At 31.3% G+C, this 17,699-nt stretch overlaps 1 protein-coding gene across 2 annotated transcripts; it reads left to right on the top strand.

The window, feature by feature from the left end:
* Window positions 1-982: 982 nt before the first annotated feature.
* On the top strand, window positions 983-7,754 carry LOC110645425 (probable serine/threonine-protein kinase PBL7). Of its 2 annotated transcripts, none has more exons than XM_058131117.1 (11): window positions 983-1,663; window positions 2,324-2,457; window positions 3,568-3,665; window positions 4,041-4,396; window positions 5,129-5,581; window positions 5,685-5,845; window positions 6,482-6,552; window positions 6,671-6,818; window positions 6,950-7,099; window positions 7,349-7,468; window positions 7,552-7,754. In XM_058131117.1, exons 1-10 carry the CDS (start codon window positions 1,492-1,494, stop codon window positions 7,430-7,432), a joined length of 1,827 nt encoding a protein of 608 aa, XP_057987100.1. In that variant the 5' UTR covers window positions 983-1,491; the 3' UTR covers window positions 7,433-7,468; window positions 7,552-7,754. The 2 variants fall into 2 exon arrangements, with proteins under 2 accessions (XP_057987100.1, XP_021654284.2); XM_021798592.2 differs by having other exon boundaries at window positions 7,349-7,436.
* The last annotated feature ends 9,945 nt before the right edge of the window (window positions 7,755-17,699 follow it).

The following is a 17,699-nucleotide window of genomic DNA, read 5'->3' on the forward strand; positions in this document are numbered from 1 at the left end:
TTGTTACCGTTAGTAAGTAGTTAATAATAATTAATTTATGTTAAGTATTTGATAAAATTATATTTAATTATTGATATTGTTATGTAAAATAACTAATAAAACTATACATCATATAATTTATTTTATTATTTAAATAAATATATAAATTTATTATATTATATTATTTATTTTATTATTTAATTAAATATATAATTATTTATTTAATATATTATATCATTTATTATACTATTAAAATAAATATATAATTATTAATTTATTTTATTATTAAAATAAAAAATAATTAAATAACTTAAAAATGTAATTATAAAATAATAAAATAATTATTATGATTGATAAAGAAAAAATTATATAATTAATTTTAAATTTTTAGGTATAAAAAAATTTATTTTTTATAATAAATAAATATTTTATATTATTAATAAAAATTATTTTAATAAAATTATAATACGTTAATTAAAATATTAAAATTATAAATAAAAAAAATAAATAATATAAATAATATTAATTTTTAAATTACATAAAAAAATAATATAGTCTAAAAATTAAACTAAATTAATATAAATTATGATTAATAGATATTATATCAATTATTTATTAATTTTATTTATTTATTTATTAAATATTTTATTTATTTATTTATTTATGTGTCTATTGCACCTAAAAAGTAAACCAGACACACCCTTGAACTCTTAATAATCATTATCTCTGTCTTTGCTCTCGCTTAGCAGATGATCGGAATCATATGAAAACTTTTTCCGTAAGATGCAAGAAGGGTGTTCCGCGAATATTTTTTTTTTTAAATTAATAAGTTAAAAATATAAATTGAAAATATAATTTTAATAATATATAGTTAAAATTATGATATTTTACAATTTAAATATATAAAAATAAGATATTTAAAAAACAAATAATAGTATAACATTATCAAGACTAGTTTTGGGAATTTGGGAAAAGACTTTTCTCCCTCTCTCTGCAATATCAAGAGCGGGACAGGCTGAAAAATTTGCTGTGACGTGGGTTGGGGGATGGGTTAGATCCAGGCAGGATTTGAAAACTTTAGACTCAGAACACACAGGAAAAAAGAGTTCATAAGCCCCTGAGGAAACTGACCCTCCAAACATCAGCTTTGTCTTCATGTCCTTGTCACTCTTCTCATTGTTACTATCTTCGACGGTTGTTCTTTTCCCGCCAGACGTTTGTACCCTATCAGAGTATATTCAAAGGATAATTCCCCTCATATTCTTCGAATCTGCTCTCACTTTCCTCGAATAACTCAACTACACATTGTTTCACTCTCGATAACACACAATGTCATTGGATGGGCAATCCCAATCATGCCTCTTCTGCATGCACCATCTTCTCTGCGATGCCTTTCTTTATAACGCTTTCGCAGTGCCAGGAACCTTTGGCAACACTAACATCATCTTATTTCGGCATTTTCTTTTTCCTTTGAGGAGGTGGGGCGAGGCTTGAAGTTTAGTTTCTTCTCGCATGGAGAATCCTCATTCATCCTCTCATGTTGTTATCGTTTATGATGCCACTAAGGATCGTGGTGTGCACGAGCTTAAACGCACCATTGATGAAGTTAGAATGAGGGGTGACATTCTTCATGGAGGTGATAAGCTTATTGTTCTTGGAGTTCTTCATAAAGTGCCTAATCCCAGTAAGTTTTTAATTTATTGTCTCTGTTTAATGATTCCTGGGCTTTTCAGTTCTTTCCATTGTTATTGTTATTGTTCTTGTTGTCGTCTTCTGATGACTTGTCAACGGGGTTTCGGAATATTTTTATATCTATGTGCATAAAGATAGACTGGTTTTCCACCATTTGATGATAAGTTAAACATTATCTGTTGTTTTGAGCATGAAACAAAAGCATGTAGCCAGCATATTCTTACCATTTCTTTCAGTACAGCTACATTTACTATAATTCTGAATCTGACGTGGCCATACCAAATAGTGGTAGGATTCCATTGTTATTGGCCGAATGCTGGTTAACAGGTTACTGAACAAGCCCACAATTAAGTTCTTAGGTCAACTATTATCAAATTCATTGATATATACAAAATCCCAACACAATTTCATTATTTTGACCCTTTCACAATAATGTATGCAGCAAGTGCTTTAATTGTGACACATTGCAAGTAGAAAAGATATACCAGCAAAATGCTAATGTTTGCCAAATCTTAACTGTGACATAACTAGCTAGCTAGTGTATAATAGCATAACATGAGCTAAGAAAGGAGAGAACCAACTTAATTTGTAGTGGGTTATTAAATCAAAGCATCCCCTGATTCCTTCTGTGTTTATATGTGGGTTGGCATAGTGGGTTATATGAAAGTATGCCCTGATTCTTTTGGTGGAGCAAGCGCTCGTGTCGTGGAAGAGGAAGTTACAAAGAAAATTGATGTGTATGTAAACATGCTTCTGCAAAGTGCTGACGTTTGCGAAGATGAAGGGGTAATTAATACATGCTTTCTATCTTTTGTACACCTAGACATCCTCTTTCTCTTTTGCATGGATATCATGTTCTTCTCTTTATGAAAAAACAAAAACTGCTTTTTATATTGGATTAGCATTTAACTTTGATAAAAGAACTTGGCGCACTTTTTAAAAATATTTTGCAATTTTTGTACTACATCAACATATGAAATGCTTGTGCTTATATAAAGGAAGTCAAACCCAAATACTGTAGAACAGAATGATGAATGCATGCGAAACCTAGGACTAGACCTGTATCTACTTGTCAACTTATGAAAGTGCATCCCACCATGTTCAACCTAAAAGGTTTCTTGCTTATCGGTCCTGGGATTCATGCTAGATTCATAACACATTCAAGAGGGATTACCTTGTGAACTTGGAATATCTTCTTCCTAAGGCATCTGGTTTATTCACAAGAGCACATTCCATTCACTCCCTTCCTCAAATATTTTGCATACAGATCAAGAAGCAAAAGGGGATTATATATTCTAGAAAATGCCCAATAATCTGGAATTCTGGATTCCAGACCTTACGAAATCTCCAAATTCGATTACTTAAGAGCAATTGAAATTCTAGAAAATCCTAAATAAAAATTAAACTTAGGTGCAGAAAAAACAAACTAAAGACTACTTTTATTAATAACAAAAGCTTTCTTGGCCTCTGCACAGTCTCTATCAGGAAGCCTTCGTATCTTTTTTTTTGCATTCACCCCTGGGGTTACTAATTAATTACTATACTTGATGTCAGTCCTACTAAGAGTATGTAGTATGTGTTCAAATTTCTAGCAGCTTCCTGAGTCACCCCTGGATGTATAAAGTATGACATTTATTGCTTATTATACATTTTTCATAATAAAAATGAAACTTAAGGTGAGGGACCTTAGAAGCTAGAAGTGTAAAAAAGCAAATCTGCTCTTATCTTTCAACCAAAGTACAATGAAATATGATGTTGTTAGACACTTTTCACGCGGTATTTGTATGTTTTATGCTACAGAACTACTTTCATTCGGGAAAAGCATATGGTTTTCAACCCTAACTGTTTTTTTTTTTTTTTTATTCTCTTAACACATATTTTGCTTTCAAAACATAGGTCACTATTGAAGTTAAAATTACAGCAGGAACTCCCATGAAGCAGGTCATTCTTCAAGAAGTTGTATCTTACAATGCTACTTGGGTCATACTGGATCGGTAGTGATTCTTTCTTATTAATTCGGTTAGCATTTTAATTTTACTGGTGATTAGTGTTGAACTTTTGTGTTCTGCCTATTTAACCATGCCTTTTCTTAAAGTTTATCATTCCATTGCATGATAAATCATTTTTATGAATGCTTGAGAATTAATCTTCAATGAGTTACCAAAAGTCAAGTTTCATTGAATTTCTATAAAAACTGGCTATATAATTTCTGTTCTTTTTTATCATATTTTAATGACGAAACACTCATGTTACTTCTTCATAGGTGATGATCCCTCTTTTGATATATGCCAATGTCAAGTGTTTCATTTCTTCTTCTTCTTTTTACTTTTATATACTTCGCATAACTAGCAACGTGTGCACCTGAACAGGCATCTTAGAAGGGATTTGAAGTTTTATCTTAAACAGATACCTTGCAAACTTGCATTGATCCAGGATAACTTATCTGTGGAACTTAAGAGAATGAGTCCTCAATCTGCAAATGAAATAGATCCTACAGAACATAAGCCGTTCTATTCCATGTCCAAATCTGTTCCACCGTCGAATTCACGAGGTGGTGAAAATGAAGGGCAGTCAGTTATCTCTTGCAGAAGCTTTTCATTATCTATAAATTCTCTTGAAAGTTCTGACATGACTAGGGCCTATTCATTACCTTCATCTTCATACGCATCACGAGAGCATAATCTTCCATGGGATTTTGGGACGTCTTCTAAGCAACATAAATCAGGTAATTAGTCTCGGTATATCTTCAATATTATATATGCATAAGGATTCACTAAACATTCTGAACTGCATTCATGTCTAAGTCTTGCGTGTTTTACTCCTCATCCATTTAACTGGATGCAAGCCTCCTTCCCTTTTTTATTTTTAACTTCAACAATGTGTTTTTATCCCACAATGTCAACCTCATCTGAGAAAATTAAGTTTTTCTTAATTTTCTTTTAAATGGTAGCTGTCCAGAACGTATGCTTGTACCAAAATGTAGATTTGTTAGTTATGAAGTTTTGGATCAGGTGAAAATAGAAACATGGAATGGAAATATCAGATAGGCTAGATTTTGGCCAGGAGAAAAAAATAGTTCAGCTTCCAATCCGAAAAGTTTGTATCAATTTTATAATGTTACATGCCTAACTCAATCTAAGTTTTGGGATTCCAAGAAAGTTTACAACCATACATCTATTGCAAGTAAATATATGCATACTGTACTGATGCACACACATGATCATACCTCTCATTTCTGCACAGCAGCAAGGAGTAGGCAGTGATTAGATATATGTTTTCAATGCTATGATGATAGATTACATTCATCTCCAGTATTGCTTGCTTTGTAACCATAATATAACTTTTTTGGGCCAAAATAATTCTATATTAGTTCCTTCCTCAATAAAAAAAATTGCTCCTACTTTTAATTCTGGATTCATTTCTTTAATATGAATAAACAGAATATTGTGCATTCCAGGTACACACAACAAAACAGACAGTAACCATCCTGCTCCCAGTCAAATTGCACAAAAACACCATAAAAATGTCTCTGGACGTCAAACATCAGAAGCATCTATTCTTTGTTCTGCATGTGGGGCAAGGACTGAATTTTATATCAAGGATGCAATGAGATTCACTTTTTCTGAGATTCAGCTTGCAACACAGGATTTTTCGAAGGAAAACTTATTAGGAGAAGGGGGTTATGGACATGTATATAAGGGTAAGCTTAAAGATGGACAGCTAATTGCAGCAAAGGTACGCAAAGAAGCAAGCACACAAGGGTTTACAGAATTTCAGTCTGAGGTATATGTCTTAAACTTTGCCCGCCATAAGAACATCGTCATGCTTTTGGGTTTTTGCTGTAAGGAGAACCTTAACATCCTTGTTTATGAGTATATCTGCAACAAGTCTCTGGATTGGCATTTATTTGGTAAGTAACTATCAATTTGGTCTAAACCATTGGTTTTTGATTGTTGCTAATTCTTTGGTTGACTTTTCTTCTTCTCCTCTGCTGACATTTTAATATTCTACAGATAAGGCAGCAAATATTCTTGACTGGCACCAAAGATATTCCATTGCCACTGGAACTGCAAAAGGATTGCGTTTTCTGCATGAAGAATGCCGTGGTGGCCCTATCATTCATCGAGATGTGCGGCCTGGCAATATATTGCTCACACATGACTTTGTTCCCATGGTGAATTTTGCTATATCCTTTTCCCTATGCACTTATTTATGTGTTTTAGTTTGTGAGCATGTGCTTGTGCAGTCTGTTGCATGGAAAATCTATGATGTGTTGATTTCGTGTGATAATAGCAGTAATTTTATCTGTTTTCATTGATGGTGTTACTCTTCCAGGTTTCCTCGTTGTCACTTGACTGTATCTTTTCTTTTCATCTTGCAAAAGGACTGAGACTGAATGTCCAAGCTTAATTTCACCAGTTTTATCCCTTAGCCAATTATAATTTGTTTCACATTTATGACAAAAACTTGAAATTCCTTACCCCGGAAGTTCATATCCAGCGATTGTAAATAGGTGTATAGAAAGCTTGCCTGGAAATAACCATGCTAGAGAAGGTCAACCATGCCTGTTCTGTTGTCTTATATGACTTCTGATTGGGGATATCATATTCTGTCTTATGATTTTAATATAAAAATAAAGGACCATGATAAATACATTGATGGCAGCAGCAGAGGTCTTCCTCAGTCTTTTTATTTATTTGTCTGTACTTTGATTAGCCTTATTAAATTTATGGTACAATTTACAGATTGGGTTAAAGATTCAATTTTTAGGATCATTTCACTTAATGGAATGATTTTTCTCTACACACAGCTGGGGGATTTTGGCCTTGCTAGATGGAAGACCACTGACGAGGTGCAGACAAGGATACTTGGCACACTGGGGTATGCTTTCTATAAATTCTTTGTTCTTCAGGACTACCAGTTGTGATATTGAGACACAGTTTCTTATGCCTCATCTGCCGCGTTAAACAATCTCAATTTGGTTCTTTGGTCCATGTAGATATCTTGCTCCAGAGTATGCAGAAAATGGTATTGTTTCTGTGAGAACGGATGTCTATGCACTTGGCATTATTCTCTTGCAACTAATATCAGGACAAAAAGTAGTTGATTCAAAAAGACAGGAAGGACAACAATCACTTCGACAGTGGGTATGTTGGTGTTTTGATCCTCAACTTCCAAAATTTCTCTGCCTCGGCTACAATCTAATTCATGCTACAATACTACACCTATTTCTTTTGTTTCAATCCAAGTTATGAATACTTTCTGTGATGGATATTAGGCAGAACCATTGATAGAGAGGCTTGCACTACATGAACTCATTGATCAACGTATAGGAGATTCGTATGACACATATGAATTGTACCTCATGGCTAAAGCAGCATTACTATGCATACAAAGAAACCCTGAAATGCGACCATCAATTGGAGAGGTATATGGATTTTGATACTTGGAATTTCATTTCATTGAATTTTAGATAAATATAGGTGATGCTTTTATCTCTAGGCGTCGGAGTGGTGATTAACTAACCCACTACTTGGTGTTCTCTTTTGTCTTGTAGTTACATACCCGCAGGGCATGACCAGAAACTTTGATATCTTCAAATCATATCTGCATCATTTCTGTTTATGCTTTTCCACAATTCAATTGTATATAAATACTGAATTCTTGACTACTACAGATTGTGCGCCTTCTCGAAGGAGAAAACAACCACATCCATCATTTGGGGGAGAAAGTGTTACCTCTTTATTATGCAAGGAGATGAAGAGGTTGAAGATACACATATTTTAGTTTTATAGATGTACATCTCTCTGTTTTTTCCCCATTCCATTCAGCCATCATAGCTTCGAATCTACTTTCTTACAGCCCTTGTTTTGGCTGCAGATTTTGTCTTTAAATGGTTTTGGAGTAGAGCACTCATGCTTGAAGAGTCACTTAGATAAAGGTGTGTTCATTTTCTTATCTAAATAAGAAGTGTCCATATTTCATGGACGTTTAGTCCAATTTGTTTTGTAGTTGTAATGCATAAGTATAGCTTCTCTACTCCACGTTCAATTTCAACAGAACTTTAAGAAAGCTTATAATCAGACGAGAAGGCTTGAAAAGGACACAACCGATGTGAATTTTTTATGTCAACAGAATGATAATAACAACAAATTCATATAGATAAGTATCAAACAATGAAAATTGCAAGATTCCAGGCAGTGCAGAACCAATTGGTTGACCCAACCACATCTTGTCATGTCTCCCAAGCTTCGCATAATAATTTTTATCATATCCACAAGACCCAATTAGCTTTCCAAGGAACCAAAAGGAGGAGAAAGATCTAGAGGCTTTTATTAGTATCAAAACGTGTGGAGCAAAACAACAGAATAAACAACTACAAGTTGGACCAAGCAACAGTTTTCCCCACAAGGGTTGGATGTAGATGGTGCAGGGAATCATTAGGGTTTAAGCTTTCTCCATTCAAGAAAAGCATGAGATTCTGAATTTGAGATGGACCTTAGTTTTGGAAGGAACCTTCCCATGAGCCATTTAAACTTTCTGCTACTTTTCATCTTGTTTCTCTTTTACATGCATCACAAATTGACAATGGTGCCACTGCTTGAGATGCCATATTAACCCAGCAAGAAATATACGTATATTAAAAGAAAAGGCTGAAATTTACTTCTCTGATTAGGGTTTCTAATCAAAACCAGACGATCTAACCAGAAAGAAGGGGCAATCCTTTCGTTAAATTTAGCCAGTGCAAAGAATTTAACAAATGTGTAAGCAAATTAATATGCTTTTATGTATGCACTCACAATCAATTTAATTTCCAGTACAGCAACTTTGAAATTAGCGGCCGTACCCTTTCTCTTCCCCTGCTAGTTGAATTATTTTGCAAGTCAGAGAGCACTTTTTCTTAGGAACGGCAATAGCTTAAGGATGCGTTTGGCATTGATATTTTGGATAAAAGGAAAACTACTTTTTAAAAAAGCATCTTTTTCGATGTTATTAAATAAAATAATTTAAAAATATTATTTTTTATTTTATAATTTTATAATTAAAATTAATTTTAAATTAATTTTTATTACCTCTAATTAATGTTTTTTTTTTTTTTTTAATTCTCACTAGTAATGAGCAACAGAAAAAATTATAAAATAAAACGGTGGCAAGCTAATAAAGTTTAGACAAATATGTGTAAGTAGGTCCTATAAAATAATAAGTGCTTAATGATAAGTCAAAAAAATTATTGTAATTTTTAATTTTTTTGTTATATTTAATTGATTTACTATTTATATAAGTTGCTTATACGGGATTACGATTCAAGGAACAAATTTTTATATTAAAATCTAATTAATATTATCTTAATATTATATTGACCAAACTAATTTGATTTTATTAATGTAATTACTATTTATATAATAAATTATTATTTTAAACTAATAATATATTTTTTTTATAAATTTAACAAATTATAAAATTATTTTTGATTATATATATATATATATATATATATATATATATATATATATATATATATATATATATATATATATATGAAGGGAGGGCAGCTACATCAACCCCTTACCGTCTATAAAATTATTTTTTATATATATTAAGACTCTATTTGTTTTAAAAAATTATTTTTTTTAAAAATATTTTTCATATTTTTTAGCGTTTAAGACATTAAAAAAATTAATCAATTGTAAATATTTTTCTAATTAGAAGGAAAATTAAGTTATTTTTAAGCAAATAACTTCTTTTTTTTTATTTTGATAATCTTATTAAAATGTAAAAAAATTCATACATGCATAGTATAAATGCATATCATTAATTTAACATTTTGAATCAAATAATAAAAAATATTTTCATATAAAATATTTTTATAAATTAATTTTTATAAAACAAACGGAGGTTAAATTTACTTATAATAGCCAACTGCTATACAATCAATTCTATAAAATGAAGCACAAACGAAAATTTACTTTATTATATTAAAAAAAAAATCAGTTGCCATTCCTATTCCTATTGTATCCTTTATATGTATTGAGTATTGGGAATTCAATTATAATGAAATAAGATTAGTGTCATCTCATATTGATTTGAGATAAAAATTTTATATTAAATATAAAATTTGGATAAATTTTTTTTCTTTAAATTAATTCTTATGATGAAATTAAAATTGATTTATTTTCTCTATAATTATATAATAAAAAAGCATATAAGCAAGTAGGAGGTGGCCTAAAAATCACCCAAGGAATGGGGAACAAGAAAAAAGAGAGGCACAACACAGAGATGGGCACTTGGAGGAAAAAAAAGTGGGGAATGGTGGCACTTTTGAAGGGTTCTCCTTCTCCATCCTCAACTACTTGGAACCTGATTTTTTTTTATGTATATATTGGGTGGTATATGCAGTGGTCCATGCTACTAATCATGGGAATCTTTACTAATTAATGATTAAGAATTCCTATTATTAAGCTTGTTAATTTATTGTATTGTATTATCAATTACTGAAAAAAGCACCAATTTGTGATTTCTTAATTCTGTCTAAGAATTCCCCATAATTATATATGTGAATGATGATACTTTTTAGGCTTTAATTTGCTTGTACAAGTGCATATGCACTACGGAAAGCTAGTCCTACCTTTTCTTGTGGTGTAGTCAACTCATCGATGGGGATGAAATTTAAAGGAAAAAAGATACAAGAAATGATGAGAAAGAGGAGAAGAATGGACTTTTTATTTAACATAAGATGGTTTGAATTAGCTAAATTTATGAATGAAATTTAATTTAATGATATTGGAATTGTCGTCTTCAAAATTGCATAGTCTCTTTTATATATATATGTGTCATTTTTATTATTTGCATCAGAAGAATTTAATCAGAATTTTTTTTTTTTTTTTATAAAAGAAAAGCAAAAATTAAGGAGAGTGAGTAGGCGTGAACGTGGGAGATTCTGGGAATGCATGGGACCATAAAAAGGAGAGGTGAATGGCTAAGACTAATTAAGATCCACACCAACAAAAGCTAAGATACAGAATCTTTTTATTTTATTTATTTTCTGAGCCTTTCATTTTGCTTCTTCTACACTTCCTTTTTTATTTTATTTTTTATTTTTTCTGTTCCTTTCCCTCCTGCTTCAGTTTTAACCTTAGCCCACAAATTCATACCCAATGTATTATCATTATCTTATCATAGCTATTTAAATTTATGTTTTTGTATTTCATTTCATTATTTTATCAAACATGACATTAATAAATTCTCAATTTTAATTAGTCTTGATCAATTTCACATATATGTAGTTACTAAATTTACTTGCCTCCTGTGCATTTGAAATGAATATATATATTTATATTGTGTGTTTTAAGTAATATATATATATATATATATATATATATATATATATATATATATTACTTAATATGTCATATTTAAATATCTAATTATTATAGACTTGCCCGGTGCGAATTCGGATTAGTCGAGTCAGTAAATTTCGAATGTCGAGTAGTTTCTAAAAAAAATTAATAAATTTTAATTTTGTGATATTAAAATTGTTTTAAAATTATGAGATGTTGAATTTGAGTTTGATAAAAGCAAATGATATTAGAAAAATATATATATATATATATTAAGGTAAAGTTTGAGCATAGGATCCCAATTCTTTGAAAAGATTAATAAAGGAGATTTTTCTTTTTTTTTTTCTTTAAATAAGATACACATATGATTGTGCTAGTTGTGAAGTAGCTTCCGCAAGTGTACGGGTCACAGTAGTATAGTTTTAAAAATAATATCGTTCCCATAGGGAATTGTACTTAAATTGAAAATAAAAGGATAAACTAATTAACATAATAAAATTTAAAGATATTAAAAATGAAATTTAAAATTAAAATAGGTATTTGAGGAATTTAAACTAAATCAAATAATTAACTAAATTAATTAAACTAAATTGCTAAAATTTAAATTGAAATTGCTAATTATGAAATTGGGAGGAATTAAATCTAAATTCAATAAAAATTAAAGTGATTCTATAGATAAGGTTTTCAATATTGTTTGCATGTGGTTTGTCCCCAATTTAGCCAAACATATGAAAATTACAATTTTGAGGGAAATCAATTCTTAATTCTTTGAAACCTTTTTCAAGCATTTCAAAGTTGGTATTCATCAAATCAAACCCTGTTTTCACGGTATTTTAAACCTAACAAAAACCTAATTAAAGCTCTAATTGATTTTGGAAAGTTACCTTAATCCTCTTAGCTTATCTCTAACACCAAGAAAACTAAATTTATTGCAAGATTATCTATCTCAAACATTCACTTTTCAGTCCATCTGTCAATGATTAAAACTTAACTTAATGAGGGCCCTTTCTTCAAGTAAGGCAACAAGCTCACAACCAATAAATTAAAATGCAGCAAATCTCATTTAAATGACTAAATCAGTTCAAAAACCACAATACAAAGCAATATTTACAAACCCATCTCTAGAATCTCAAAGATCTATTCACAAATCATGGTTTCAAGACAAATCCAAGTATATAAATGAAGAAATAATGAAAATCTAAGCTAAAGAATAGAAAAACCCAGTAAAATGATGAAGAATCGGCTGCTGGAGAGTTGCAGAAAATGTCTTCTGCTACTGCAAAATGATTCACGTGCTTCTCTTCCTCTCTTTTTTTCTTGCAAAATCTCCATCTCTTTCTCCTTGTGGAAAGAAAGATAAAAAGAAGCTTTTATATGGTTCAGAGGTCTGCCCTAGAATACGTAAAAGGTAGAAGATTCTGGAGAAAGCGATGTATTAAATCAGAGGAACGAAAGTGCCACGTCAGCCATTTTTAGTAAAACGACACAAGCTGAATCGGTTGTGTCGCGCCTTGTGTTGCAGGTTATGAAACCGTCTGCCCGAGATAAACTACATATCTGACAATCGACACAACCTATGACACAAGCTGTGTTGTAGGTTGTGTCACTTTTGGCCTCTTTAACTCAACTTCAAAATTTTGCAATTCAACTCTAATTTCTTCCAAATGGTTACTCTGATCAAAATATACTAAATTTCTCCAAATTTAACCTATAAAACAAATAAATTCCAAAAATTAAACTAAGAAGTGTAAAATTATAAAATTGACTAAATATATGCTAATATCTATAGTAATAGCTATGAACAAGGGTAAATTATGTGCAAAAATTATACCTAAATAATGATATAAAATGCATGCATTAAATTCCCCTGTACTCAAACTCTTGCTTGTCCCCAAGCAAAATTTCATTAAAACTAATTTGGAAGGGAATAGAATCAGTCTTTGAAAACACAAAAATCACTAATTTAAACCACCAACTTACTTCTAGCCATCAACATTCCAAGTTCCCACCAGCAAAGCACAAAGAATGAAGCAATCAATCTCAACAATTACAGAATAGTTAAGAATTAACCAATCAACCCAAGCAACAAATACCAACCAGCTACAAGAGTCAATTGTGCCTAAACAAACCTAAATGAAATAGATAGCCAATGTGTCTCAAATAGATGGTGAGTAATGTATGGAGGATTGTATTGCCAAACCCATATGCAAGCATAAAAGATCTAACTCCACTAATGTAACAAGCATTTTTCAAAGAATCATTAGGTCTTTTTAAGGGTTGTAATGGGGTCAAATAAGGTAAAATTATGGTTAACAAAGAAAGGGAATAAGAAAAACAAAATATGAGAATAATATTAATCATGAAACTCCAAGTGCATCCAATATTTTTTTTTTAATTTTTTTTATAATAATTTTTTTTAATCAAGAGGAAAGAAATTCACGATGAATCTCAAGTGCTATCACAATAATTATATAAAGGGACTACTTTTTATACTATTTTGATTTTGTATTTGTCCCTATTTCATGTCACATCCAAAATTACCTTTGGGATATTTTGGTGATCCTTTTTTTATTTATTTTTTTATCAGCTTTTCACAATTACTCTAGCACTTTTCGAGATGTTTCAGTCCTCCAAGTTTGTTTTTTTTTTTTTTTAAATGTGCACTTAATTGCTAAAATATTATTCTCATAAATAGGTGGTAGTGTTTAAGTTTTATGGCTAGGTAAATGATTTGGGTTCCAAAGAAATTAGGGAATTAAGGTTCAAGGGGGGTTTGTAATGGTTGAAATGAAATTAAGGTAGGTTAAGGCTAAATATGAGGTTTAAAATATGAAGGAATGCCTAAATCATATTCTTATCAAATGTAAGTTAAAAATTTCGCTTTGAAAGATCTAAGATGCTTGTTCTAGGAATGGTGAGACGACAATGACCATTTTCTTCCTTAAAGGCTTATTCAGACACTCAAAACTCAAAATAACTAATCAGAATCTGCATACCTGGATAAATATATTAATTTTCAGCTATTAAGTAAGAGAAAGAATAATGCTTAAGACTTTGTACTCAGCTAGAACTTTTATTCCACTAACCATCTAAAGGCAAGTTGGATTGCTTGAATAAGCAGCTTCTGGAATTCAATGACTGGTTTAAAAAAAAATCCAAAAATTTTAAATGAATAAATGAAATGCATGAATGTATAAATGTATAATGAACCTATATGCAACTAAGTATGCATAACTAAGTATATGAAGCTATATGCAGTGTATATATGTGAATATGTATAAGTATGAATTAATATATATGTCACTATATGCAAGTGAAAAGGAAAAATAATTTTTGCAAAAAATTTATCCTCTCCCCCATACTCAGAATGAACATTGTCCTCAATGTTAAAAGATTGTAAGGAATGGGATAATTTGGCTATAAATGCAATGGGTTCTCTCAAATAATGTGCAGAAAATAGGTGGCTAATATGTGCATAAAAAATGGAGATGTAAGCCTAAAGTGGGTAAGGGGTACCCTGTTTCATAAGTAGTAGCACAACTTGTGTTGAAAATGACACAAGCCGAGATAAGAATTGTTACCTCATTAAATGTGCAGCCAATTTAATTAAATAAAATTTGGATAGCTGCTGCACTCATTACAAAAGAAACAGTGGAATGAAATCCATTAAAGCAATTAAACTCAAAAAGTTGAAATAGAGAGGTTAAGCTTCAAAAAAAAATATATAACCAAGAGATATCCACTCATCAAGTGAAATTCTGAAGTAGCGTATAAAAGCAAGTGAGCAAAGCATTAAAGATTCAAAAGAAAAATGTGCTTATGAGTAACTAAAAAAAAAATACTGAATAAGCAAATGTTTCAAATAAAAGAAAAGCAACATAAGCAAAATATTAACTAAACAAGTCGCTAAAAACACTAATTAATTAAGCAACTAAAATAAAGACATGAAATATGTAAATTGAAACTAAAAGTTGGTCAGTCATGAATGATAACTCCTTTGCCTTTGCCATCTGATGGAGGTGGTAGTGCTTTTGTGAATGGGTTTGGTTTAGTTAGTTAGTAGTTTTTTTTTTTTTTTTTTTAAATGGGTTAGTGGGCTTTTTGGCCATGGGGTTGGTCGTGGGCCCATTCTGGTGAATTGGGTTGTCAACCTGCAAAACCAAATAAACAACACAAGTTAGAACACAGGGATGGAGGTTGTGCCGGAAGTTGTGAAATCTTTTGCCCAAATTGCGCCCAGTGAACATAAGCTATAACACAACCAAAATCGATTGTGCCGCAGGTTGTGAAATATTCTGCCCAAATTGCGTCCAATGAACACAAGCTATGACATAACTAAAATCGATTGTGCCGCAGGTTGTGAAATCTACTGTCCAAATTTAACAAAATTACACAGTACCTGAAAAATTGAAACAAATTAGATTTCAAGTGATTAGACCTTCATAACATGAATTCTAATTGCTCAACCTGCTATGTTCGTCAAACACTCATAAAAAAAATTTTTCAAAGCACCAATTCACACATCCACATTCAAATAATTTTCTTTTTAAACCAAGATGTCAAAGTTTGGAAAAACTTCCTCTTAAAATTAACAAAAAGGGAAATGAGTTCTGCAAAATCCACCAGCAAATAGTCAACAATAGAAAGATGAAAAGTACAAGAGAACAAATTTAAAACTAAAATTTAAAGTTGAAATTTAAAATTAGAACAAAAACAGAATGAATAATGCTCATTTTCTTGCAATGAATTGTATCCCATCTGCACAAGAAAATTAGAACAATGTCAAACTCTGAATAAAGAGTATAAAAAAACTTAAAACAAATATATGAAAGAAATAAAGAATTAATGAAAAATTATGGGTTATGCCCAGAAATGCTAAGTTTAGGTCTTTAGCTTGACCTTACTCAATCAAAATTTTATAAAGAATGAGAGAGATAGCAGGTTGCTATCTTCTCAATTGGCTCACCAACTGAATAATGCTTCAACATTTGCCCATTTACCTTGAAATTATCATATTTTTACCAAAAATTTCCACAACACCATGAGGGAAAACTTTCACAACTTTAAATGGACCTGACCACCTTGATTTTAATTTTCCTGGAAAAAATTTCAACATTAAATTGAATAAGAGCACCAAATCTCCTTCTTTAAAGTCCTTTTTCTTGACATGCTTATCATGCCATTTTTTAGTTTTTTCTTTATAGATCCTAGCATTTTCATAAGCATTAAGTCTCAATTCTTCTAACTCATCAAGTTGCAAAAATCTTTTGTGTCAAGTAGCTTGTAATTTCAGGATTTCCTTTTTCACAACATCCTTCATTGTAGGATTCAATCTTTTTTGGTGTTCAATAGAAGGTCTACTATTTGGCTCTAGGAAAATCCTATGCATACAGACTGTTGGACTAATTCCCTTTATATCATTAATTTTATAACCCAAAACTCTCCTATATTCTCTCAAAACTCTCAACAATTTGTCAATCTCAATATCAGTCAAAGATGCATTAATTATAATAGGATATATTCCATTGGGTCGAAGAAAAGCATACCTAAGGTTGGAAGGAAGAGGTTTAAGATCTACCTTTGGGGCATCCTCTACCTTTAATGATGGTAGTTTAATCTCCAAAGTTTGTACTTCTTCAAGCTAAAAAATTATGGCTTTAGGATGTGGTGGAGAGCTCTCCAAGTGTTGTGCAAAAGCAGTTATGTTGTGATTGTCATCATCAATGCTCCCACCATGGACTAAGCAATTTTTAAGAGGGTCTTGTGGATAGCTTTTTCTGAAATGCTCTTGAACAATCTCATCAATAATGTCTACTCGCAAAAAAGACTCAACTTCTTCATGTTTCCTTTTCATGGCTGGATTGATGTTGAATATCATTTGATCATCTCCCACTCTAAGTGTCAATTTCTCACCCTTTACATCAATTAATGCACCAGCTGTTGCCAAAAAGGGTCTTCCCAATAAGATAGGAATTTTTGTGTCTTCTTCCATATCTAAAATGACAAAGTCCACCGGAATGTAGAATTTCCCAACCTTGATAGGCACATTTTCTAAAATGCCTTCTGGATACTTAATTGAACGGTCAGCCAATGAAAGATACATGTTTGTGGGCTTCAACTCTCCCATATTCAACTTCTCATATATTGAAAGTGGCATTAGGCTAACATTAGCTCCAAGGTCACATAAGGCATTTGCCACACAATTATCACCTATATGACAAGGAATGGAAAACACACTCGTATCTTTGAGTTTGGGAGGTAACTTCTTCTGAATTATAGCACTGCATTGCTCACCCAAGTTGATGGTATCATAATTTTCTAGCCTTCTCTTGTTGGTAAGAATCTCCTTCAAAAACTTGGCATAACTTGGCATTTGGGATAGTGCCTCAGTGAATGGCACATTGATATATAACTTCTTTAGCACTTCAAGGAATTTGCCAAATTGTTTGTCTAGCTTATGCTTGATGAATCTTTAAGGGTAGGGAAGGGTGGGCTTGTAAGGCTTAGGTGGGATGTATGGTTTCTCTCCCTCATCTTGCTCACTTTTGCTTTCTTCTTCTTTTTCATTTTTCTTGCTCTCAACTGAATTTTCTTCTTTTGTGTTCTCTTTTTCTTCTCTTTTGTTTTCACTCTCTTGACCAACTTTCTTATCACTTCTCAAGGTCACAACTTTACATTGTTCATGAGGGT

The sequence above is a fragment of the Hevea brasiliensis genome, chromosome 12, assembly GCF_030052815.1.
Source record: "Hevea brasiliensis isolate MT/VB/25A 57/8 chromosome 12, ASM3005281v1, whole genome shotgun sequence".
Lineage (NCBI taxonomy): Eukaryota > Viridiplantae > Streptophyta > Magnoliopsida > Malpighiales > Euphorbiaceae > Hevea > Hevea brasiliensis.